Consider the following 25,330-nt stretch of genomic DNA (forward strand, 5'->3'; position numbering starts at 1 on the left):
GAAACCGCTTTGCTGCTTATCCCCACCAACCCGGCAGGCACCGCCGGGCAATAACCGGGCCCGGCGACGGCCGCACCAGCCCACCCCGAGCCCAGCAGACCTCTTGAGCCAGGGAGACAACACCGCTCAGGCAGAAACGGGCCTCGGGCCCAGCTTGTTACCTCCTGGCCCACCCCAGCCGGTCCCTCGAGCACAGGAGGGCTTCACCCAGCATCTGCAGCTGCTCCAAGACCTCCCGCTCCATCTCCGCGGCCATGTGGTGGACCTGGTGGTTGAAGCTGTTGTACATCACCGCGTTCTGGAACATGAGCATGAGGTCACGCTGGAACTGGACCATGGACCGAATGTGTCCCTTTGACAGTCTTCTCTTTATGCTGGTTAAATCCATGGGCCTACAAAAGACAGGAGGAGAATGAAATTGCAACACGGGGCCAGGCACTCTTCAGGCTCTGCATGAACATCCTTCTAGTTTCAGTGTGGCCCTGAAAGCACAGCTATTTTCAATCAATTTTATTGCTCAGGACAAAGAGGGACAGTGAGAAATGTTTTTCTTCTAAGTCAGAGAAAAGTAAGTTTAGCCAATGCGACGCTTGCTATCCAATCAACTTGGCAGGTCGTTAGCAGTCACCTCTAAAAAAAACTTGCTATTGAGCTCCAGAGAAGGCAAGCAGAGCGACTCTGGTAATTAGTCTTCATGAAGTCAGTCCAGGTCTTAGTGCAGAAAGAAAAGTTACTAAAAAAGGTATCTATTAAACCCCCTCACAATCGAATGGGGCCACTAGCAAAAATAGCAGTGCTGATAAGGGGAACATGACAGGGAATAAATATTACTTCCCTTATTTTGACAGAATGAGAAAATGAATGGCTGCAGAGACGACAGCTGTGACCAGAATAGAGTATGATTCAGCTCTGGAAAATGCTCTTAATCTCTCTGGGAAATATTCTTATGACCCACTTCTCCACTGAGAGTAAAACATCGGGGGAGCAGGCAGTGGCTGAGGAGAGGATATTGACCGAGGCACACGCTTCCACCACGGGGATAAGAGACTGCTGAGCTGCAGACACTGAATCCCCTGTTCAGGCAGGGCTTACAGCTACATGGACTGGGCCTGGAGGAAGTCAGGGAGGCAATGCTAGCAAAGAGCAGGCACCGTTCCTATCAGCACCAGAATCAGTGCAAGCTTCCAGCTTCTAATCACCCAGAAGGGAGTTTTAATAAAAGAGATCAGAGGGAGATGCTGGTGACAGGCAAAGGGAGGAAGGAAACTGTCCCAATGGCCCTTTGGAAACCAGAGAAGACAGAAAAAACGGGGAGCACTTCCTCTGCAAACTCACCTCTTCACCACATCCCCGTACCCAGGGGCTTGTTTCTCTGACACCGCCTTCAGGAAGGGGCCGCTGTACCTACAAGGACAAGCACCAAGAATGACCTCTGCCCGCCTCTCCACCAAAGACAACATCGCAACATGGACCAGTGCTCGCCGCTCCCTGCTTGCCGTGAGGGCCACGGCCGACTCGCAACAGCCAGTACGCGGTGGCTGGCACAACTCGGCATGGGAAGAGGCTGAGCCCCTCGCTGGAGCTGGCTGTGCCAGCTGTGTAGGAAGCAACATTTGGGCTCTGCCACATGAAGCAGAAGAAATAAATGTGCAGTGCTCTCTCCACCTTTGCAGCATGCAGCTGTTCTTGCTGCGGGGACAGCCAGAAGCAAAGCCATGGAGAGACAAGCCAGCCTGTGGTGGCTGTTGTGGAGGGGAGGACAAGGCCTGGTGACACAGGAGCGGGAAGTCAGGGCAATGTGTTCAGGAGCCATGTCAATCCAACCCTCTGCCCCCACATACCTGTGACTGGCGATCATCTTCCAGATGGACAACAGAGTTCTTTTGAAGACCAAACGCTGCGGGGGGTTATCCCAGCTCAGCTGCACCCTGCAGAGGGAACATATTACCACATCATCACACTTGAGACAAAGTAGGAGGTGGCAATTCTACGAGCACCCACCACATCCGGGTGGATGAAGCGCAGAGATCCTTTGCTGTAGCTACGCAAAGCCTCTCAGGGTGAGATGGTGGAAGCCTTCTGCATCTGAATGCACAACTAAACATCCAGAATGCAGCAAAATGCTGGGCAATAGGTAGAAACAAGACCTGAGCTGAGCAGCTCTCAATGGCAGGATCAAGCCGAACTATGGTTTTCCTTCAAAAGGCAGCCCAGGTGATCACACATGTGGCAGAGCCTGTGTGTGACTGACACGCCTGCACCCGCCTAAAGGGGGCTGGTAAAGCCTTTCTCAGGAGCTGGACTGAGCATTGCCTGGCAAAGCATGATGCCCAGCTCATACAAGGCTTAGCTGCCTCGAGGAAACATGTATTTTCCATTTAATGTCTGATTTAATCTCTACTCTTCTCACTTCAGCTTAGGATCAATGCCCAAAAATGCTGGCAGATCCACAGAGATAGCAGAAGTTACATCCTTCCCTCCTGTTCACCTTCCTGGAGGTGACCTGTGCCATACGCTTGTTCTCATGTGGGACAAGGGAAACAACTCTGTTCTGCTGCACCTGCCAAGAGGGTGGAATGAACTACTTACAATTGTGTGTTGGCAGGACTTGTGGAATCCAGCACGGCAGCTGCTGAGGTGCTATCACTATCATCTTGATCCTGGGCCTGATCACTCATCTCCTGTGGATGCGGCTCACCTACAGCTTGTTCTCCAGGTGTCTCTTGACTCTTGTCCTGAAGAGCACAGAGGAAAAGGGAGATATGGCTGAAATGGCACCCTATTACCCAAATCCTTTATCTAAGAGCCAGCCTGCTGCACATCCCCTTACTGCATCCAGTCTCAGCTGGGAGCTAGCTGGCTCGCTGCTATTCTGGAGGATCATGTTCGACCTTATTACAGAATCACAGAATGTTCAGGGTTGGAAGGGACCTCTGTGGACCATCTAGTCCAACCCCCCTGCCAAAGCAGGGTCACCTACAGCAGGCTGCACAGGACCTTATCCAGGCGGGTCTTGAGTATCTCCAGAGAAGGAGAATCCACAACCTCTCTGGGCAGCCTGTTCCAGTGCTCCATCACCCTCAGAGTGAAGAAGTTCTTCCTCATGTTCAGCTGGAACTTCCTCTGCTTCAGTTTGTGCCCGTTGCCCCTTGTCCTGTCGCTGGGCACCACTGAAAAGAGTCTGGCCCCGTCCTCTTGACACCCACCCTTGAAATATTTATAAGCATTTGTAAGGTCCCCTCTCAGCCTTCTCTTCTTCAGGCTAAACAAGCCCAGCTCCCTCAGCCTCTCCTCGTAGGAGAGATGCTCCAGTCCCCTCATCATCTTTGTAGCCCTTCAGACCTTCACTGTGCTACCCAGCACTCCAGTAACAGCTGGGTCTGATCTCTTGGATCATAACCGCCTCTGGCTAACACAAACACCATGGAGCTGCCTGGTGCCCAGTGTCTGTCTGCTTTTCTGGGAAGAGTCATGGACATAAAGAGGGCAATCAGGAGCTGAGGTAAGACTTCCTCAGGCTTGTTAAAGCTCAAGACACAGATAACAGGATCCCCTAGAGCGCAACAAGATTGTTTCCTGACAAACTCCCGCATGAATATGACAGAGAATAAACTCAGTGACTCCTCAGGAAGAATGTGGACACTGTACTGTGTTTGGCTTTGACCAATGGGACAACCGCAAGGGAACTGCTGGGAATAACACCATCCTAGCTGAACAGGTGAAAAGCAAGAACCCTGAAAGTTATTTCTGTCTCCAGTGTCTCCATTTGCAAAGGACGAAATGCGAGTGTGGAAAAATGGCACTGTTTTTCCACTGCTACGTCACCTGTCCCAGCAATACCTCCGAGGCTGGTGGGAGCCCAGAGTCCCCCTAGACACAGGAATGATGCAAACCCAGGCTAGACAGTGCCTGCTTCCAAGACATGACGGTCTCCAGGGGCAGATGGTTATTGCCATCACAGCCATGTGGGCCTGAAACCAGCCAAGCTGTGTGCTGCATAACACAGCAATTAGAACAAAGCAAGTATTCCAGTCTTGCCTTAAACCTGAGAGCAGACTGCCAGCTCTCATGAGTCACCTTTACACTGCCAAGGAAAAATTCCTCCAACTCACATCTGAGGGTTTGATCTACAAGAAGCTTCCTGTTCATAAACATACATATCCATACATAAAAAACATCCTTCCCCTCATACATTATTTTGCATTCCCCTGCTGTCTCCTCTGGTGTGTCCCTGTCTCCCCACTTGGAACCTGGGACTTCCTCATCTCTTCTAGAGCTAAGTTCCTTCACCGTCTGTCGTCTCTCATCCAGGACCAGAGGCTCTCTTAGGACTTCTCCCCTACCTCTCTTCCCAGGAAGTGTTCTTTCTCATCTTCTGGCAAGATGTGTAGTTGACTTTCCTCTGCTCCCGAGACTGCTGTTCCTGTGGTCTTTTCCTGGCACCTCCCATCTTCCCCATCAGCCTGCTTCCCAGAGCCACAATAATCCCACTGAGTCTGCGACGACTCTGTGCTGCTAATGCGGAGAGGTTCCATCATCTGGGTTACCTGCAAAACAGAGATTTATTGCTTCAAATTGTGAAGGCAAAAGGAAGAAGAAATAAGCAGCACAGATGCTATTTTTGCTTTCACTTATGAACGCCTTTCCATTTTTAGGAATCCTTGCAAAATCTTCTGATGAAGCCCTGCGTTATTATTACAGTGTCAGTTCACTGACATCTCTGTGCTTCAGGGTGAGCTGTGTTTTGACAAAGCAGCTGCCTGGTTGCAGTGCCAGCTTTAAGTGGGTGGAAGGGCTAGGTTTGGTACAGGAGCAAGTGAACTCAGGGCATCTGCTCCTCCCCCAGACCGTGTCTTGGGATGGTGGAGGCCCTGAAAACCGTAATGTTTCAGGAGGGCCTGAACTACACCACCCACTCTCCTGTCATCCAAAGAGCCCTACCTCTGAGAAGAACTGGAGAAGACTGTTGTCTTCACATGGCGTCTCTGCCTTTTCATAGTCTTCACTATCATCCTCCCAGAGAGGCTCACTGAGCTCGAGCTCGCAGTCTGCCTCTCGGCTGCTCTCCTCTAGTTTCCCCATGGCCATCTCTTCAGTATTCCTCCAGCTCCCCACATCCAGATCCAGGCTTGAATCCCAGCTGAGAAGAGACTGGAAGTTGCTGTACTTCTCTGACTCGCTGGGAGACTCCGTTTCAGACTCCCACCACACCCAGGCATGGCCCATCTGCAAACAAACAGAGAGAGACAGCAATTTCTTTGGACCCTGATCCAGAACTGCAAAGCCCAGCCCATTTTCTGACATACTCAGAGAGCCAAAGCACAGGGAGGGCTCTGAGGCGAGCAGCCTACACCTGAGCCCACATTTCACAGCATGTGGCAGGGCTGTCGCTCTGCAACACAAACTACCATTTCAGAGCAACTGAATTTCAGGTTTTCTGGTGCTTTTGCTGTGCACTCCCCCTGCTCAGGGGTCCGTGGGTTACCATGCACGGGGGATGCTGAGCTGGTTAGAAGCATGTGGCTTTGCTGGATGCTACACGTTAAAGGTGCTGAAGGCAGCCAGCAGCAAGCTCAAACCAAGTCATACCGGAGCTCCTCAGCCGCTCATAGCTGGGAACAAGTAGTGACTCCAAGGACAACTCACTGAAATTCCCTTTGCTGCCCCCTGAGAACTTTTTATACTGGAAATAACTTATTACAAACCCTACAGACACTTTGTTTTGAAAGTGACAGATGTGATTTAACTGGATGGTGGTACCTTGTGTACCTGAGCCAGAAGAATTATAACCATGCACAGTTACACACTGACAGGGGACAGTTCTACACATTTCAGAAAATAAAATTTATCGTTCTCTTAAGAAGGAAGAAACAATTCATTTAATCTCTGTTCATTAGTCCATGCCTAAGTGTCTTCTATTGCATGAGTCCACTATGATTTCTCTAAGTCTGGGGAACTGCTTCCAGAGTCACAGTAACAATAAAGTAACAATAAAGGTGGTTAGAAAAACCTGTACCTTGCCACTGAACTCAGCTGCCTAGACGCTGTACCTATGGAGAATTCTATGCATTAATTAGTAGTGTCTTTAGAGTTTTCAGTTAATTATGCACAACCTAATTTTTACAGAGTTTTGAACAAGCACATTTCTCCCTGGTTTCCTTTTGCATTCTCAGGACTGCTAGCACAGTTACAAATACACCTTACGGTGCATAACTGGGAGAAGTAAGGAATCTGTTGGGTTTGGGAAGAGAAAACTTGTTTGCTTAATTTATGAACTTCTATAAGTAGAAGAGCTAGGATCCCAAAGGCCGTCCTTCTGAAACCTCTTTCAAAGTCAGCTTCAGCAGAAGCAGATAGAATTTGATGAGGTAAGAGATAACGTTACCTGCTCTCAGCTTCCAGCTGCAGGAGTTGGGCAAACCGTGATTTCATCTGAAGAATAACCCCACACCTAAAGCACTTTCCTGCACCATCAGCAGAGCTGGCTGCACACGCAGAGCCAGCCACCGCAGCTCAGCTGAGGAGCAGAAAAGCCTTAGCCTAGGGTAATCTAATCACCTGTGATCATCCTTCTGTCCTCTGGTTGAGAGGGATAAGCGTTTTAAAATCAGGAAGCCCAGGGAACTTGGGCATAAGCATGGATTAGAAAGATCTCTGGCCTTATGTTCAGTCTAAACTAAATCCTGGAAGACTCAAGACGCCAGAGAGCAGAACAGCAGCATTAGTGGAAGACAAGTGGGATGAGTGAAATAATTACAGACTGCTTAGTTCCACACCAATTCTGTACAAAAAATAGAGGACAAAATGATACAGACTTGAACTTTTAATTAAGAACTGCCTGACAGTTCTTAATTATGTTGGCTATATAAGTCACCAGCAAGGAATCATTATAAAATTGAAAGTTTTAGTTTGCTTTGCAGAGATCAGACACTGCGCAACCCTCACTGATGTGAGAAAAAGCTGTTAGGAATAAAAAAGACAGCCTTTAAAAGGAACTTACATGTCAAAACAAGAAAAATGATAAAAGTCTGAACTCTAGTTAATGAAATGTAGAATCCACAAAAAAGTAGGCAAAAAAAAGAAAAAAAATGAAGAACAATTTGCTAAAGACATAAAAGCAAATAACAACAACAAACCTCATCAAAAAGATCAGAAGCAGAGAGCTGACAGATGATCAGTGGGGATGACGCATGATCAGTGCCAAACACCTCGGTGGAAAATTGGGCCAGTTGGAAAAACCAAATTAATCATCATTATCAGCAGTTGCCACAGACAAGATCACACAAGACTTTCTCTTGGGATGGGTCTGAGAGGCTGCTTCCAATTAAAATGTCAGTGGGGAGGTTTTAGAACAATTTGAGGGACAGAGTGAACCTTAGAACCAGATGGGATTCACTTGTGTGTCCTAAAGAAGCTTAAATGCAAAATGACCAAACCTATGCTGTGTAAGCTGTCATTTAAATTAGCCGCAGGATGAGAAAAAACCAGATGCGATTGTTACATCTGTCTGTAAAAGGGTGGGTGCTGGGAGACGCAGCACACGAAGCCTGAGCTCTGCGCTAGACAGATCAGAACAAAGTGTTAGGAAGAACAGAATTAGTAGCCAGAGCATGAGTTGATGAACTGGGAAAGAGGCAACGGGGCTCTGTAAAGGAAAATCATATTTTAGATTTTTAAAGATCTTAAACATCATTAAAGGCTATTAAAATGTTATGGGACAAGAGAAAAGGCTCTTTGAAGGAAAAATACCTGGTTAAGAGAAGAAACCAAGGGTAGGAACGAAGAGCAATGCTTTCCATAATGAAAGCAAGTTACTAGTGGGCATGATAAAGGTCCTCCCACGTGCTGCAACTCCAGTTGTTGAACACAGACAAAGACAGGGTAGATGTTACAGAGGAGATGGAGCCAAGCTCTTCTCAGCGGCCAACAGTGAAACGAGAGGAGGCAGTGACCACAAGCTGCACTGAAGGAAATTCAGACTGGATATAACGTAAATGTTTGCTTCGTGGGGGTGGGTAAGCACTTAAACAAGACGTCCAGAGGGGTTAGGGAATCTCCATCCTTGCAGGTGTTCAAAACTAGTTCAAAACTAGTCAAGGCTCAGAGCAACGCGATCTACCTCTGAAGCTGGCCCTGCTTTGAGCAGCAGGTTGGACTAGGTAAATGTTCAGAGGTCCCTTCCAACTTCAATTATTCCATAAAATACCAGAAACCAAAAGAAACTTGTAACTTTTTGTGCTGTAAACTTAACAACCTGTTATCTCTGGAAACTGACGCCATAAAAATTCAAATCAGAAATTTGTTCCCAATTTCAGTACTGAAGGAAAATTAACCAGTAAGCAAACCACAGGATTCTACATTTCTAGCATCAAATGTAGAGCAATTGTTGGTGGAAGTGCACCTCAGCCAAACACGCGACTCAACACAGCAGGCACAAACCATTTCAGCACAAAACTTGTGAAAATCAAGATAAGGTAATAATCTCTGGTCTTAATGGCAATGACTCAGTTTCCTGCAACTTCTGTGTCAGAAAGCTGCGCCCTGTACATGCTGCACAAAGGAGTGCAGACCACTCCCAGCAGCTGCAAGCATCAGGAAGGATAATGTTGTTTTGCTTTTTTCCCCTGAAAGGTCACGGGGGCGGAAAATATTCAAGTTTCATCTCATAGGTCATACGAGCAGAAAATAACAGAGTGACTTGAAAATTGTCAGGAGGAACTTAAAACTCAGTCAAGCATCCACGTTGCTGAGGGGAAGAACTGTAATTTCCAGTGGAGAGAAACAGTTCACAAGCTCCAGTGTGAAACCAGGCACCAGCACACCTACAGCTGCTGGAATGAGAGATTTTCACTGACTAGCGTATCCTTTCCGAACCTCTGGGGAATGAGCGTAAGGTACATTTCAGTACACTGGTCCCTCAAGGAAAGCTCCAACAGAACTGCAATATTTCACTTCTCATGGTTAGATTTCCTGTTTCATCACAGCAGCGCCATATCCTCACACACACTCAAGCAGGGAATCCTCCCCTCTGTCCAAGCTCTATGCAACATTCCCATGGGAACCGAAGATTGTCTCTAATGTCAAAGCCCTGCCGTGCTTTTGTGCTATAGGGGTAACTGGAAGAGAGTTAGACTTGCAGATATTCAAGACAGGTATGCACCCTTGTACGAAAACAGGGTTCCTCACTGCAGAAAGCTGCGATGCTCAGTACACTGTACACTGGATTTGTTCCCAGACTTTAATATACATACACATTTACACATCACTAGTAAAAATCTGTACACTTCACATTACAGTACATACGAGCCACCAGCTGCTAGCTAACACCAGAACACTGATGAAGCCCAAGACAACTGCCCTAAAACAGGCAGGGGGCTAGTCTTCCCCTCTGGGGAAGTTTCTTTGGGTTACACGTTCCGACGAGACACTGCTTTCCAGAAGGGCAAGCAAAGAAGGTGGACCAGGTCCCAGAAATGGACCTGGAGCTTTTCTTCCTCCTCCGACAGCTGTTAGCAGCATCTTGCTTGCACTCCAGCTCTTGACGCAAGGTGCCGGGATCTTCTGTCTGCCTGCAGCGTCATTTCTTCATCTTCATGTCTGCCTCGATGGCACAGCGACGCCCTCTAGTGCCACCGTCCTGGTCGCAAGGCAAAGAAAAAGAGAGAGTTATGCATCCCTGAACACAATACACTCCCTCCAGCACTCGGGGAGGCAAGGCATTGTGCATCTGGTAATGAATTCTCATGCCTTCCAAACGGGAGAAAGGGAAGCTGTCCTAAGAAGGCCTGCCTCAGACCTACCTAAAATTCACTCTGGACACAGCACAGAGGTGCTGGGATTTGCAGCATCTCTGTGCACTGCTGGCAGCTGGGGCAGAGAGAGGCAACAAGGCTCTTGCCCAGACAGATTGCTTTTGGAGCCTGTACAGTGCAGGCTTTGTCCTAAGCGACAGATTCTAGCTTGGCTCTTAAGGTGGGAAGAGGAAACTGCTGACTAACCTACCTTATGAGCTGCTGATCCCTACGGGAAGTGCTCCTCCAGTTGAGTGACCCTGGCACTAGCTCCCTAGTTTCTCCGCACAGCTCCTTTCCAGGAGTAGAAGGCGAGCTGAGAGCTTCCTTTGATCCGCTGCCCTCTCCCTCTGGCTGACATGCTGACTCTCCTGGAGTACTCCTCTGTCTTTAGATATACATGAGAGAAAACAACTCTCCATCTTGCTCCCCTCTCTCCTTCCTGCAACGCAGAGACTTGGGGTTTCCCAGAGGCAGTATTTTTCCAGACACTTCCAGATCACCACAGGCACAGAACAAGGTATTTCTGCAGAGCATCTTATTTCCTTTCTGGACCACGAATGATAAAGGAGTACACAGCTGACTCCTCACCCACCCACGGCCCTTTGTACTGTCTCAAATGTGCGGAAAGGGCAGCTGTGTAAGCATGAGAGATATAAGAACTATACTACTGCACCACTTCGTCTGTCTTCCCACTTCCATGGAAAGAAAGCAGGAGAGAAGTTGTAGAAAAAAGCAAAGGCAGATGACAAAATGAGAACACTTGGAACCAGAAGAAAAGACTGAAGCCCCTCCCACTCACCCATGCTGAGAATAAGGGATTGAGATGTTTCTTCTCTGATGATCATGGTTGTACAGCCCTTAAGTTAAACACACACCACTGCAATGCTAAGGATGCTGTGAGAGCGCAGCGACCACCCAGACAAGGAGCAGAGCACGCTGCCAGCAGTACCTGCTGGAGCCTTTCAATACTTACAAAGAGAGAGAGAAGGAAGGCAGGAGAGCCCATTGGGACACTGTCCTGTTAAAAGGCCAAACAGAAGGACTTATCAGATACCAGGTACAGAAATGCACACACCACACAGAAGCACTGAGCCCACGCACGAGCATAGAGAAACATGTGCTCCACTCCCCTTCCCGCATGGCATCAGTCTTACGCAGCAGGAACATAAAAACGGACAAAAGAGCGATGCTGCGAGAGTCAGAGTGCTAGGAAAGGGATATTCCCTCCTCAGCCACGGCAAGGCCTGGTCTACCAAACAATTTCTGCACTGTGCAGTTGCCACTAGAACTAAGCAGGCAGTCCTTGCAGTCACAGCGTTGTGTGCACCAACGGAGAGCACCTGAGATGACTCAATCAAGTTAGGATGTATTTTTACAGAAGAAAAGAACCAAACAAACCTACATTGCTATCAGTTCAGGTCAGTGCGGAAGTCAAAGGTTCTCTGATGTGTTTTACACAGCAAACCAGACTGGAGTGACTCCCTGGTTCTAAAAGCCTGACTAGAAGTGGAGAACACGGCAGAGGCTAGTCTTCCAGTGCTCTACATCTCCACCTTCCTGCCATGTCACACCTCTTCCAACACTCTGTTCACTTCCCTACAGTTTTCATCACCTCTTTTTAAAAACAGGGAACAGAACTATTGGGATTACAGAAAAAAATCATGAGGCCTGCCTCTGGGATGACATACAGCTCCAGAGCTGAAATCTAATCAACGGACATATTTAAAGAAAAACTTGTTCACATGAAGCTGCTGGAGTCACTGCAGTCTCCAAAACCATTCTGCCTGTCTTTGGTATGGGAACTTCATGCAGTATCTTGGGATTCTTCAAAAGATACCAAGTGCCCTTCCACAGGGCGCAGCATTCTCACCTTCTCCGATGCATCTTGCTTGCGAGTGGAGTCTCGCCCACGCAGGCTCTTTGCACTGATCCCTGACTCCGATGTTTGCATGATCAGTTGTGTGGCCAGAAATTGCTGCAAGAAAACCACTCTCTGTTAAGGTTCTCAGGCAAAACAAGCTCAGCGTGTGTCAGTCAACGATCAGAAACCACAGGCTGGGAATGACTGGGTCAGAGGCAGTTTCAGTTCCTTGTCTGCTGCTCAGAATAAGTTCCTCCATTTACCTCAGAAGCCACAAGTCCCAAGGAACTACAAAACCCCAGTTCAAACTCTGTTAGCCCAGCCAATTGGGACATTCTGCTTCACAAGAAATTTTAAATGGCATATATTCACAGGACAGTTTCATGTACACTTTACAGCGGCATAAACCAGAACAGCCACCGAAAGAAGCAATCGCGTCCCCTGTCATTCACCATTATTGTTGCTTGTTTCTGTTCCTGAACCACACCCTGGTTCTTGCTGGCCTAAGCACTTCCCCGAAGGAAATTAGATTTGAAATTGGTCTGGGCTGAACCTAAAAAACATTTTGCTGTGTTAGTTTTAACTTCTCCACAAACCAGTTCACCACAAACACCCGAGCTAGCGCAAAAGATGCAGGGAAAGATGGGACTACTTCATTCAAAGACACTGTGAGTGAAACAGTGATCTTACACCCAGAAGTCTTTCTGCTAACTATGGACCAAGGCAGATGCTCTGTCCTGCGCTGGCCTCAGCTCAGTACTTTACCTGGATCTGCTCCAGGACATCTCGCTGCATCTCCACAGCCATGTGGTACACATCATGGTCAGAGCTGTTGTACATAACGGCATTTTGAAACATCAGCATAATATCACGCTGGAACTCAGCTGTAGTTCGTATCAGCCCATTCTCAATGTTCTTTTTGATGGTAGATAAATCCATTGGCCTATGAAAGAAACGCAGTCAAAATAGCAACAGAAATACTTAACTCTTTCCCTTCTCTTTTGCAAACAGCCCTGGGGCTGTGACATGTCTAGTTAGGCCATCTATTTAGTTTAGCCAAATAGGTTCTCCACCACACAGGCTGTGTTCCCAAGTACCAAGGCCTCGGTGCAGGAGATGCAAGCTCTCCAGCAGTTACCATGAATGGTAACAACAGTGTGACAGATGTCTCAGGAGAGGCATGTGCTTTCTTCACACATCACTGAAGGAGACATTAATGAGATAGAGCTGCAGCCATTCAACTGTTTAGGAGAGATTTGGGGGGCTAGCAGGGGATTCGGGTAACTCTTCCAGAACAATCCACTATCTGGGACAGTAAAAAATGCTGACTGAAGAAGATGGGTCTTTGGTATTTCAAAGATCAAATCCCACCATTAGACAGAAACTGGGAGAAGCACATCAGTCACATACCACCTAATTAAAAAAAAAAAAAAGTCCTGTGTAAGTCAGTGTATTTCATTCAAAGATAGGGCTGCATCAAGACATGTATCTGTTACTGAAGATGACCCTTTTCTTGGGCAAACCTGTTTCTGACCAAATCATGCCAGAAAAAAAATATTTTCCAAGTCTTGCAGTCTGCATGGCAGCTAAAAACTGTATCTTTCCTGCCAGAAATCCCTACATAAACATGCCAGAGTTCCAATGACAGACGACTGCTGAGACTCACCTTTGCACAATACTGTGGTAGCCTGGTGCTATGTCATCAGTTACAGGCTGCAGGAAGACATTGGCGTACCTGTGGAGAGATGGAGTCCACTTAGTGCCCCGTCCTTGCTGGTAAATATTTGTTTCACACTGTCATGTGTATTTGGCTGCTACCAGTAACAATATGATTCGTTGTCTCCCCGCAGATAAGCTTCCGAGATGGGAGAGTGGAGACTTGTCTAGGATTAGTCATTTCTTTCTGCCAGTTCTCAAGACATCAAACTCACCTGTGATTAGCTGCCGCTCTCCAAACTAGCATGATGGCTTTCTTCCAGATCTTCTGGGCTTGTATCGCTTCCTGGTCCTCACTGCATACTGAGCTGGGAAGGAAAGAACAGCACTTCCTTCAGGAGTCTGCAAACTGCCTCGGAGCAGAAACCTTATGGTTTACTTGGCCTTTGACATGCCTATGCTAATCCATGCTAAAGACAGAAATAAAAAAATGGGAGCTGGTACTATGGCACTGTCTGCACGCTTACAGTTGTAAGCAAGGAGAACCAGACAAATCATCAGCTAATTATCCCTTTGGACCCACTCAGTCAGCAAAACAGAAATGAGAATCCTACCCTCCCTCCACAAAACAGCCTGGGATTTGCACCTGCGTGCCTGAGAGCTTCACTGATACTCACAACTGCGAGGAGGCTGGGCTGCTGGGGATGGAGTCAGCTAGCGTGTGAGACTGTAAAGGTGCGTTATGGACACTGAAGCCATCATCGCTCTCACTCACAGGGGGTTCGTTATCCATCTCTGACAGATATCCCTCACCCTGATCTTCTTCTTTGGGTTCTTCCAAACTGGCAGCCTCACTGGCACCATCCTCATCATCCTCTTCGCCCTGCCCATCCTGAAACAGAGAGTTCATGAGTCTGCACAGCCAGCTACACCAGCAACTCAAGAGCCTCGAAAGCAGCTACGGTTCAGCAAGCAAAGTGATTTTTTGCTATGCTGCTGGCAACCATATAGGCACTTCAACAAAATCCTAGTCACTCTATCCTGCCCTGCCTCCCCCTGCGGACACAGAAGCACACATGCACACACAGCCTTACTGCGCCTGAAGCAACCTCCTGTTTAGCTCCACCTGCAGACTGTCGACTTCTCAGTGCAGAAAGCTGAATGCAAGCTTTGCTTTTCAGCAGATGGGAGCCAAGAAGCAGCAGCAGTGAGATGTTACTAATAAACCCAAGGTGACTACAGCCAATCCAGAATTACCTTCATCTGACTCCTAAAGAGGGCTTGGGCCTCCTCCTTCATTGACTCTGTGAAAGAAAAAGAAGCAGAAAGGTTGATTCTCCAAAACAGTCTTTCCTACAAAAGCTCCTCACCAATGCCTACTGTCCTGCAGTAATTACCACTGTTCCTACACGTATCTTTTCTCCCTCCACCCCAAAAAACCTGAATCAGATCACTGACAACTATCCAGCTAATAATGTTGCATGTAAAAGATTTCCTAGCTGAATTAAGTTACCTGACAGCTCAAATTTGTGCTGAACATCAGCCTGTGAGGAGTCTTCACTCACATTTGGGACTTGTGGAGGGGATGAATCATCATCAGGTGGGGTCTGGAGGGAAGAGAAATGCACAAATCTAGAAGTTTGTGTCAGCTTACTTCAGTGAAAGTGTGGGCACATCTCACTCACCCTAACCTAACTCAAGGCAATGAAGTTCACTGAGCACCTTCCCAACAGCAATTCTGCGCATGGGCGGGGGTAGGTACCCAAAGGTACTGCCTACGGCAGAGAGCTTCTCTGCAGATCGAACAGACCAGCAGCATGACTCCCAAGAGAACAGTCAGTCACATTCATTGAAGGGTCAACTTCAACCCAGCAGTCATCCTTCCTCTAAACGTCTCTCCTACCTGCCACAGCTGCTCCTTTCTTTCCCCACACCAGTTCCAGACAGCCTCTCTGCTCACATACCTCTGTCTTCACCGTGTTGTGCACCATGTCTTCTCCCTTGGCCGACTCTATCTCAATTTCAGCAGTCTCTCCTGTTGCTACAGCTTCTCTTTGATCCTCTACTATCTCTTGACTTATAAGCTCTGGTGTTTCAGTCACTCTTGCACTTGCTGGTACGGTTTCCTCAAGGCCCAGCTGATTCTGCTCCTGCTCTGCAGGTTCTGTCTTTATTTCTGATCCCAGCTCTCCAATGCCCATTAGATCTCGAATTCCCTTTGCCTCTGGCTCCTCACACTCCAGTCTCTCCTGCTTCACAGTCACAGACACTTGGGGTATTTGGGCCTGCTTCTCGTGCTCCTGACGAATTGAGTGTTCCCATGGACCAGGCAGGGTCTGAGGGTCATCAGTGTCTTCGCAGAAAGAAGACAGAGCAGCTTCAACAACCGCTGCATCCAGGACTTCAGGATGGTCGTCTACCTTTATTGCCAAAACAAACACAGACCAGTGCAGGCCACGGTCAGAAAGAGGAATTAAAAAACAGTTCATGTTATTGGGCAATGAGACAATTGTGGAAAACACGGTGTACTGGGTTTACAAAGTTCCCTTTCGCAGCCAGACTCCTATCACTCCCTGGGGAGTCTCCCGTGAAGCTTCAGTTTCAGAAATATAGCACTCCCAGAAAGTACGCTGCAAGCAGCATTCATCTGTCTGCCAGAGACATGACCCAAACCCTACCCAACATGAGAAAGAAAGAGATTTCCTTCTGCACTCTGAAGAGGAGCACCAGGCTAAATGTGGCAGACTAGCAGCAGTGGTGTCATAGGGTTATCTCTCACTGATCTGGACAACGATGGTGAGAATATGTGTTTTGGAATAGTTGTACTTTACTTGTTTAAACTAACTAAACTGGTGAACAGTAATCACTTGAAATTAACCTAACTGGATGTGGAGCCAAAGGCACTGGCACTCTGCTTTGCCTCTTTACCTTGTCCTCAATGATGGCTATAATATTTCCAACAGTATCGAAGTCCAGCTCTTCCCCTGTATAGGACACTGCAATATCCATTTTCTCAGCCAAATCCAGGTCTTCTTTCCCATCCATGCAGTGATCTTTGGAAGCCCCTGCAGTGCTGCCAGCCCCAGAACCCAGGCACTCTTTCTTGATGGAATCAATGATCATGGATATTTCACTGCTGTCCATGGACACTGTCACAGTATGGGAATCAGACACTGCCTCCATGGAAACACAGGCTTCTGGCTGGCTCACTGCACAAAGACGAGAGTGACAATCAGAGACCAATCTGCAGAAGTCAAGCCCACACAAACAAACACTGCAGTGGATAAGACCAAGCACCAACCGCAAGTATCCCAGGTCCACCCACAACAGCATGGCTTAGAACAATCCAAGACAAATATGGGTTTGCTTTCCCACAGTAGAGACAAAGTGAGGTTCCAGCCCTTGAACCTCAATCCAGCAACATACCATCAACACCCCCACCCAGCAAACCCTGTTTAAAACCATCGGTTTACTCCGTAACCCAGCCGTAACCATCCTGTCAGCAAGGATGGCGACTCTGAGGTGATACAGGCCAGCTGAGAGCTCGCTGGGTGCTGATCCCCATGGAAGTTCTGCTTTCCAGCAGTGCATGACCCATGAGTGCGTAGTTCAGGAACGCACCTGTGGCTACGCTTTCTGGAGCTGCAGCTGGTGGCACAACGGATGGTGCTGACAGCGTGGGCATCATGACAATGGTTGCCTGTGGCACAGGCTCTACGGGGGGCGGCAGGAGCTTAGCTGGAGGTTCGCTGGCAACAGCGGAGAAGGAAGCAAGAGGTGAGGTGAACTGTGCAGGACCAGCTTCTAAAAGCCGGGAAAGCGTAGGAGCACCTAACAGAGAGTAGAAGGGAAAAGCACATGAGCAAGAAGCAGCCACCACTGAAGTCCACAAAGCCACCACCGGGTTCTTCACTGTCTGGTGGCTTCTTCTGGAAAAAAGAGGTACCTATAAATGGTCCCAAAAGCTGTACGGAGAACCTGCACCAAAAATACATGGCTCCTTTGTGCATGCAGTCTGAGACAGAATCATGCAGACTACGGGACACTGTGTTCAATGTAAGGGCTGGACAGGCTAAGCCACACATGCAGAGAGATGCCCTTCCAAAGGCTCATCCCAATACCATTTACGGGAAATCTGAAAAACAGTGCTGAGAGCCACACAACGGAAGCCAAGACAAACAGTCATCACAGGAGCTGGAAGGGAGCAGAGGGGATCTCTTTGCAGGTCTTTCCTGGAGAATTCCTCTTATATCAAAGGCTGCCACTCAGCTATAACTTCCAGCCTGAGTTTACTGAACTGTCTGGACCAAATTAACACGTCTTACAGAACAGATGTGGATAAGGAAAGTGAGACTATTCACATGGAATTATGTATGAATGAATGGCATAAATCCTCAGTCGCAGACAATGTGATTAAACCACTGGCTGGCATGAGCTGAAAAGCTTCACCTTAGGCAGGTTGTTCTGAAAATGCCCAATGCAAAGACTCTGGCGTTGTCTCTCTCACCCCCTGCTCTGTGGGACTTACTCTGGAGCTCCCAGCCCACTGAGGTCTAATCCTCAACACTAAGCTAAAGCACAGGTAAGACACAAGTTCTCCAGATTCACAGGGAGCTGCACTTTGACACATCGGGAATCAGATACTAGATCAATTTTTCTCCAACTCCCTGTCAACTAATCCTTTCTTTCTATACTGAAATGTCTGGTATTAACCAGTGTCAAAAGCAGAAAACTAGACTGCACAGACTAGGATCGAATAAAGTCTAATTGTTTCAGTCATTTTAGATCAAGGCACTCTTTTTATCTGTAAGGATTATAGTCGTCTTAAAAGAAAGTAGGGCTGAGAGGGACGGGGGTACAGAAATAGGACTATAACTCATAAAGAAGCCAGAAAACCAGCCAGGCTAGATGTCCTTCATCTCTCTCCAAAGAGAACTCATAGCAGAGTCTGAAGGTATATCTGAAGGGTGAACTGTAGGGGGAGAGTCCTGAGTTACCTGAAGCAGCAGGAGATGCAGGGACAGCACCAGGTGCCGACTGCATTTCCCCGCTGTGCAGCACTGGAAGGACGCTTCCTACCTCCAGTAGGACTCCTGAGCTGTTCATGTGACCAGAAGCCACGGCCATTTCATTTTCACCAACCTGCCAAAGGAGGACACAACTGAAGTTCCTGGAGAAACCATCACATCAGTGATTCTCTGCCAGATATGCACCTCCATGAATATGTCCATCATTTGCTGTCTCAGCATTTCTTCTGTGGTTTTTGTCCAGTCTAGTCCCTGTCTGAGGCCCCTTACACAAGTGCACGGCATCACAGTCTGAAACTAGTTTGTTCTTCAGCTACAATACAGCTGCAGTGCCACCTTCTTTTGAAGTCAGGCCAAATATATCATTTGCTCTACCTCAGTTCCTCTGTTCAAGGACCTCAGAACCCTTTACAGATACCAGTCTCTCTAGCCCCTGAGATGGCATGGAATTATCCCTTATTTTGACTTGAGGCAAACTGAAGCACCAAGATGTAAAGTAACTCTCTCAAGGTCACACAGTAAACCTATGATGGACCTTGAAGCAGATGTAAAAGTCCTGTCGATACAAAGAAAACCCAGTCCTCCAGAGCCATTATCCTTCCTTGCTCCACCCTATGTTACACTGCACCCTGCAAACATAAAACCCACGGAACATTTACCCAAGCTAACAAATAGCAGTGACCCCAAATCTGACTACTAAAAAAAGAAAGTCAACAACAATACACCTATTCCATCACGCAAGCACTAACAAAGCGAACCCGTGCCACAGGTAGGCTGATGGCTGCTATTTTCAGACTGGGCTCTGAACAGCGTCAGCAATGGTTGCCCTCCTAAGACTTCCAGAGTCACTAACACCAGAGAGGTCAAAGTGGCTTGCCATCCAGTGATTTTAATAACTGTCTACAACTACGAGAAGACTGAAGCACTTAAATATTCAATAACCCCATTAAAGAACTCCCTCTTCCTATGCTATGACCCACTACAAATATTGAAACTCAACTTCCTGCCAAGAATTGTGAGCCCAAAGTAGAAATCACCAAGAACACCTCCATGGAGACAGACTGGGATGATGCTGACTAACACTCCCCCTCCCCCGGGAGAATGATTTCCTCGAGCAAAACCTGCAACTCCCAACTCCTTATGAGTGAGAGGAGACACCCAGTCCTACGTGCTGAATAACCCCTGCAGTCCTACACCCACAGTACTGCCGGGAAAGGGTCCCACTTCTGTGGCTCACAGGGGCAATTAAATCTCTTGGATATCACTTCTGTTGGGACTCTCACAAGAACTGTACATTTTTCAAAAGCCTTTGCAGCTCCCCCTTTTTCAGTGGGAGAGTCTGGAGCAAATTGTTTGTGTGCTTGCATATATGAGCAGAGAGCTCCATACCAGCCTGGGGCTTGTGGGCAGGAGACTGCCCTTCTTCAGCAGCTCTGAGAGCAGAGGGGAAGGAGGCGGAGTTGCTTTTTGTCCTAGCATCTTTTTCTGGGGTGAATCATCAGTGACTGGGGTCATGGGGGCATCCAGGGGAGCAGAGCCTGGAGGGGTGTCAGGGATTCCAATGAAGGAGGCAACTGGGGTGCTGGGCAATGTCCCTGGAGTGACCTGAGAAAGAGAAAAACCACACTGTTCAAAGCCACACTCCACCACATGGCTAGCCCCACTTGCTCCTTCCCCCTAGAGCACTGATCCAGCACACCACAGACACCTACTCCACTCACTCGCTACACCTGCGCCAGATACACGCTTTCACCCTTTCCCTGCCCTGCAGTGCCATTTCCCAGGCACACACAGCAGACTGCCTGGCCAACCCACTGATGCCCCTATGTAGCCTTTGATCTAGGTACCTGATCATCACAGACACGGAAGAGGACATGTATCTCGAGCAGTGCTGTACATCAACCACACTACAGTACTACCACAGTGAAAGGTCTGCAAAATGAGGCAAGCGCTTCTCCCCGAGCTCCTATTCCATGATGGATGCCCAGCCACCCAACGTCCCAAGCTGGTCTTTCCCTCTTGCCACGTCAGGTATCCTTACCGCCGGACTGGCCTCATCCACAGCAGGCTGAGACAGATCTCCCAGAGCATAGTCTCCCCCTGGGGAGGTTGAGCCTGCAGGGGAGCGAACCATCACACCCGTTAATCGTCGTGGCGGATTCTTAATGGCCTGACGAGCTGGAAGTGAACAGAAAAAAGAGTGAGATTCCATGAGTCCATCTTGGACAGTCCCTGAGAGTTACCTCTGACTTAATCCTAAAGAACCCTAATGAAACAATTCATACTGCAGGAATTTCTTGCACCCCACTAGGCTCAGTTACTAGCATGGATAATGCACTTTAACTGCAGATCTCCGTATCAGATGGGTATTCACCACCTCCCACCACTGGTAGGTTAGTTCACTGAACTGCCCCAAGAATTACAAACCAATTAAACATTCAGAACAAATCTCTCTTCCTTTTCTCTTCAGACAACAGTAATACCACAGGGAAAACTAAAGGGGTGAAAAGCCTGACATTTTAACAGCGAGCTCCTTCCTAATCATGCTTCCTCTTAGATACACCTTTTCTGCAGAACTTGTTCCCTTCTCAGAAGTCTCTGCATTTTTCCTGTTACAAATACAGTGCCGGAAAGAGAATATCAAGGATATTCATGGAATTCCTCTCAAACAGCTCTTAAAAAGACTTAAATATTTCCCAAATGTTCTTATGAACATGTGCCTCTTTCTCTGAGGAGTAAGGAAGCTCATTTCCCGCTTACCCTGATAAGCAGCATCTGTAGCCTTCCTCTTGACTTCTGCCTCCTCCTCCTCCATTTTTTTCTTTCTGTATACAGAACCAAAAGCTACTGTCACACAGTGTCCCACTTTCCCTTAGTTCCTCCTGCAGCTTACTGACCCCCACCCCATTATCTTCAGACAACAACGACCTGCCCCTGAGGACTCGGGCTCAACTGCTCTGAGGAGCGAAGCAAGAGTCAGAGGCCAGAGAACAACACGCCTGGCAGGAAACCTCACCGCCAGCTCATCATCAAAGTGGAGAACGCAAGCACGATATCGCAAGCCACCACCGAGCTCTTCACCGAGAAACTCCGTAAGATGTTCCACACAAGCTGGTGCCCCCAGTCTAAACTAAGTCCACCCTCAGAGGCCAAAGCATCTGCCCAGCTGCCCTGTTCCTCTTAACCCAACGTATGTGGAGCAAGAGGTGTCTGATAAACACACACTGTCAGGCAACTACAATCTCAGAAGAAAGCATAACATGGAAATAAATAACCCACATCATAATCTCATTGCACAGCTCCTCCAGTCTGTTATCCATGTGTCCGGCCTGGATCAGCTCTGCATCCTTCTTGAGTTGCCTGTAATCAGAAAATCTTCTTACTTACTTATCACTGAACAATACTCCTGATGGAGCGTTTTCACTCCAAGCACCATCCCACTTGGGCCACTTTTTCAAGACAGGACTCTCAGGCGCACCACAGCTTAACGCCTCTGCCACATACCTGTATTTCTCCTGTGTTTCTTTAATCATTTTCTTCAACTCCTCAACTCGTTCTGCAGTTAGTTTCCGCACAATAACATCTTCCACAGTTTCCACAACTTCTCCTTTCTCACCACGTTTTCTCCTATAGAATAGGAGCAAAATAAAACAGCTCAGACATGAAACTCAGAAAACCTCAGTTCTCCCTTCATAAATGGCTGCTGTCTGTCATTCCTGACACAAACACGCACAAAAAAAAAATCAACCTCCTCTTCCAATTTCTCTTAAGTGATACTGGACAGCACAGTGTTCAAACAAGCTATTCTGAAAAGTTTATCTAATTCTTAAATGCGCCCACTGTTAAAGAACAAATCAAAGATGCAAGCCCACTGCAAATTCTCAACCCGAAAAAAATCAATCATTCAGCTTCAGAGAAGCTTCTTACTAGCCCCAAAGAAACATCTATTTTTTTTCCTCAATAACTCTACTCCATCTTTTGTCTTCGCAACTCAAGTGCTGAAGATCATTCAGCACTATCACAAACCAATACTACTTTTAAACATCCAGCCTTTAATTTAATTTGATGTGAAGTCTCAAAACAAAGTGCCTGGATCTAGGAGTGAGAAGTATCTGAGACCACAAAGCTGCAGTGATAGCATTGATAAGAAAACTGTAAGAAACCACTGCAAATTAGAGAAAAATACGAAACATTTCCCCTTCTCACTCTTGCTGCCTTTTCCACCCCTATTCTGAATAATTTTATGTGTAAGGCTTCTGATCAGTAAGACCAATATGTAGTGTTTTGTTCCAGCCAAATAAATGTTTCTTTTTGCTGCATTCGTCCCCAGCTGCACACTGCAACTCTTACAAATGCAGCGGTGGCAGAGGTCCCAGTTACTCTGCCATGTACTGTAATGATAGCAGGGACATATGGAAGACACTAACAAGTACACAGAACCATGTGATACTGAAATACTTTGGTCTTATGAAAAAAGGAGACAAGATAAGGAGGTATGGGAAGCATGTTCTAAGAAATACTTTGGGCTTGCCTATCTTCCCCATCTGCCATCCCCGGATCCCAGTTATCACAGCCAGATTTCTTCATTCCTGTACACTCCTTTCAGAAGGAGCATTATCAAGTCCTTTGCTGTAAGAACCAACAAGTTCACCCAAAATCGCTGCAGACTGCACTTGCTTCAGACTTTGTACTCACTTAGGGGTCTCCGTGGTCTCCAAGAGCTCTGAATACTGAGATGCACAGTGCTAAGAAACAGAGAAAGCCAGAGGGCACCATGGAGTCAGCTTCAGCAAACGCCTATCAACAAAGCCTACAGAGCACTTACTCTTACTTCGTCAGAGGTCTAATGCTTTATGAAGACATCTGACTATCTTCTCCACAGTTTCCCCCATGGCTACACCTTAGTGTAGCTCAAAGGGAGAAAGCATATTCACTTTTACTCTAGCACTGCCCCGGCTAATCTTCAAAACAAAGCTAGAGCACAGATGCTCTCAAATAACAATTCAGAAGTCAAAGCAAGCAAGCATGATTAGGAAAACTGTGCTGTAATGTTTCCATCTATGAATATGAACCAAAAATATTTCTGTGGAGAAGACAAAACATTTTATCAAGGCCAGTTTCATAGCTTAACAAAAACAGTAAGCAACACACAATCCCCAGCATCTCCTCCCTTGACTCTCTTAATTTTTTTCCATCCCTTCTACAACAAAAAATCCCAGGTGCTTGCCCAAACTGCAGGACACACCAAAATACATGGGCATCCACAAATTCCTGGGGCAAGAAATTCCACAGCTTAATTACAAGCCTGGTGAAGAACAACCTCTTTAGGTTTGCTTTGAACCGGCCTCCTGCTAGTCTCAGTCAATAGCCTCTAAATCTTGTACTGGACAAAGCACCAAACAATTAATCCTTATTCACCCTCAACACACCACTTCTGCTTCTGCAGACATCTGTTGTATTCCTGTTACTCATCTCTTCTTTATGGTAAGGGTTCTACCTTTCTCAGTCATCCCTTACAAGGAAGCTGTTTCACGTCTTTGATCATCCTTGTCCTTTCCTTAACTTTATCCAACTGTACCGTAAGCCCAAATTTCATTTCAGAAACAGGAAAAAGTATTTAATCTGATTGAAATAAAATAGATTTTTAAAAAATTAATCTTGCTGTCTTTTTTAAAACAAGCAGTACACTCTCTTAGGCAGCTGCCCTACATATCCCATAAAGAACTCATTTTTTCCACGATTCAAATGGCAGTACCTTACCTTTTGGGAAAACCAGTCAGGCGGGCGTCCTGGCTCTGCAAAAGGTTTGATAGCTCTGCTGACTGAGACCCTACAGGAGAGAAATGGCCAGTCACTGTCAGCCTACCTGCTTCCCCAGCCAGTGTGCAAACAACAGATGTTGACCTGTCTTGATCTTCATCACTGAATAGCCCCCATAAACACGCTGAACTTGCCAAGCAGTTGTTATGTTTAGGAACTATTCAAGTACAGCCCTTGCACTCAAAAATATTTTCCTGTTCCTAATAAATGACAGCTTCAACCCCTTGCTTTGAAAAGCAAGTTTCTGGCTTCTGATGACACCACCACATTTCCACAGAACCCTTACTTTGGCGAGGGGAAAAAGGCAGCAAAACAGAGCTACGAGTTCAGCGCAGAGAAACCCGTTACCAAACGCCCCTCCTGAGCACACCTCACTCCTCCCCACCCCAGCAGCTGCCGCTCGCTGCTCTGACGGGACTCGCTTCGAAGCAGAAGGGCGGCCAAGGCCCGGCCCCAACACCTCCCTCCTTCAGCAGCCCCGTCTTGGCTGCGGACAGAACGCGCCTGGCAGCGGCTGCGGCCCACGCACCGGGCGCCCCGAGGCCCTCACCAGTTCTGGTCGCCGCTCCGCATGACGGACGAGGCCAGGCAGAGCTTCTCGCGGATGGACCAGGGCTCCGTGGGGCCGGCGCTCAGCAGCTTGTGCTCTGCCGGGACACGGCAAGGAGTGCGCGCCACCGGCGGCGGCACCGGGACCCCGCCCCCTGGGACCGCAGCCCCGCCCCGTCTCGCGGCCACACGAGCCGTAGCACCGCCCCTCCTCGGGGCCGTTGGCCCCGCCCCCCCCGCGCCACCGTTGGCCCCGCCCTCTCCCCTCAGCACCGCTCAGTTCTCCTCTGGCCGTTCCCCTGCCCCCTTCCCGCTCCAGCCCCGCCGCCGCCGCTCCCTCGCCGCCGCCCGCCCGCTGCCCGCCGCCTCTCCCGACAGGCCCCGCACTCACTGCCCGTCCCCGCTGCCATCTTCCCCGCCCGGCCCGACGGAGGCAGGGCGGAACCGCGCGCAAAGCCCGCCGGGAGGCGCGCGCGCGCGCCCGCGCTCTCCTCGCTGTCCCCGGGCGCGCGGGCGGCCGAGCGCTCGGGCCCCGCCCCTGCAGCCCCACGACGGGCGCTGATTGGTGGCGGCGCGGGAGCGGCCCCTCATTGGCGGAGCGGGCAGGCAGCGAGGTTTGAAAC

The 25,330-nt window shown here is 48.2% G+C and overlaps 1 protein-coding gene across 2 annotated transcripts; it reads right to left on the reverse strand.

Annotated features, from left to right (window-relative positions):
• Positions 1–118: 118 nt before the first annotated feature.
• Positions 119–25,164, reverse strand: BRD8 (bromodomain containing 8). Of its 2 annotated transcripts, XM_075441471.1 has the most exons (27): positions 25,099–25,164; positions 24,709–24,805; positions 24,099–24,168; positions 23,034–23,083; positions 21,843–21,965; positions 21,618–21,698; positions 21,099–21,163; positions 20,380–20,516; positions 19,728–19,943; positions 18,309–18,453; positions 16,933–17,142; positions 16,240–16,520; positions 15,276–15,731; positions 14,825–14,918; positions 14,569–14,615; positions 13,989–14,203; positions 13,587–13,679; positions 13,322–13,390; positions 12,421–12,598; positions 11,665–11,769; positions 10,768–10,812; positions 4,942–5,226; positions 4,344–4,547; positions 2,590–2,735; positions 1,842–1,928; positions 1,336–1,404; positions 119–392 (listed from the first exon to the last, which is right to left on the reverse strand). In XM_075441471.1, exons 1-27 carry the CDS (start codon positions 25,115–25,117, stop codon positions 158–160), a joined length of 3,822 nt encoding a protein of 1,273 aa, XP_075297586.1. In that variant the 5' UTR covers positions 25,118–25,164; the 3' UTR covers positions 119–157. The 2 variants fall into 2 exon arrangements, with proteins under 2 accessions (XP_075297586.1, XP_075297585.1); XM_075441470.1 differs by lacking the exons at positions 119–392; positions 1,336–1,404; positions 1,842–1,928; ... (1 more) ...; positions 4,344–4,547; positions 4,942–5,226 and adding an exon at positions 9,234–9,637.
• Positions 25,165–25,330: the final 166 nt, after the last annotated feature.

The sequence above is a fragment of the Opisthocomus hoazin genome, chromosome 22 (assembly GCF_030867145.1).
Source record: "Opisthocomus hoazin isolate bOpiHoa1 chromosome 22, bOpiHoa1.hap1, whole genome shotgun sequence".
Lineage (NCBI taxonomy): Eukaryota > Metazoa > Chordata > Aves > Opisthocomiformes > Opisthocomidae > Opisthocomus > Opisthocomus hoazin.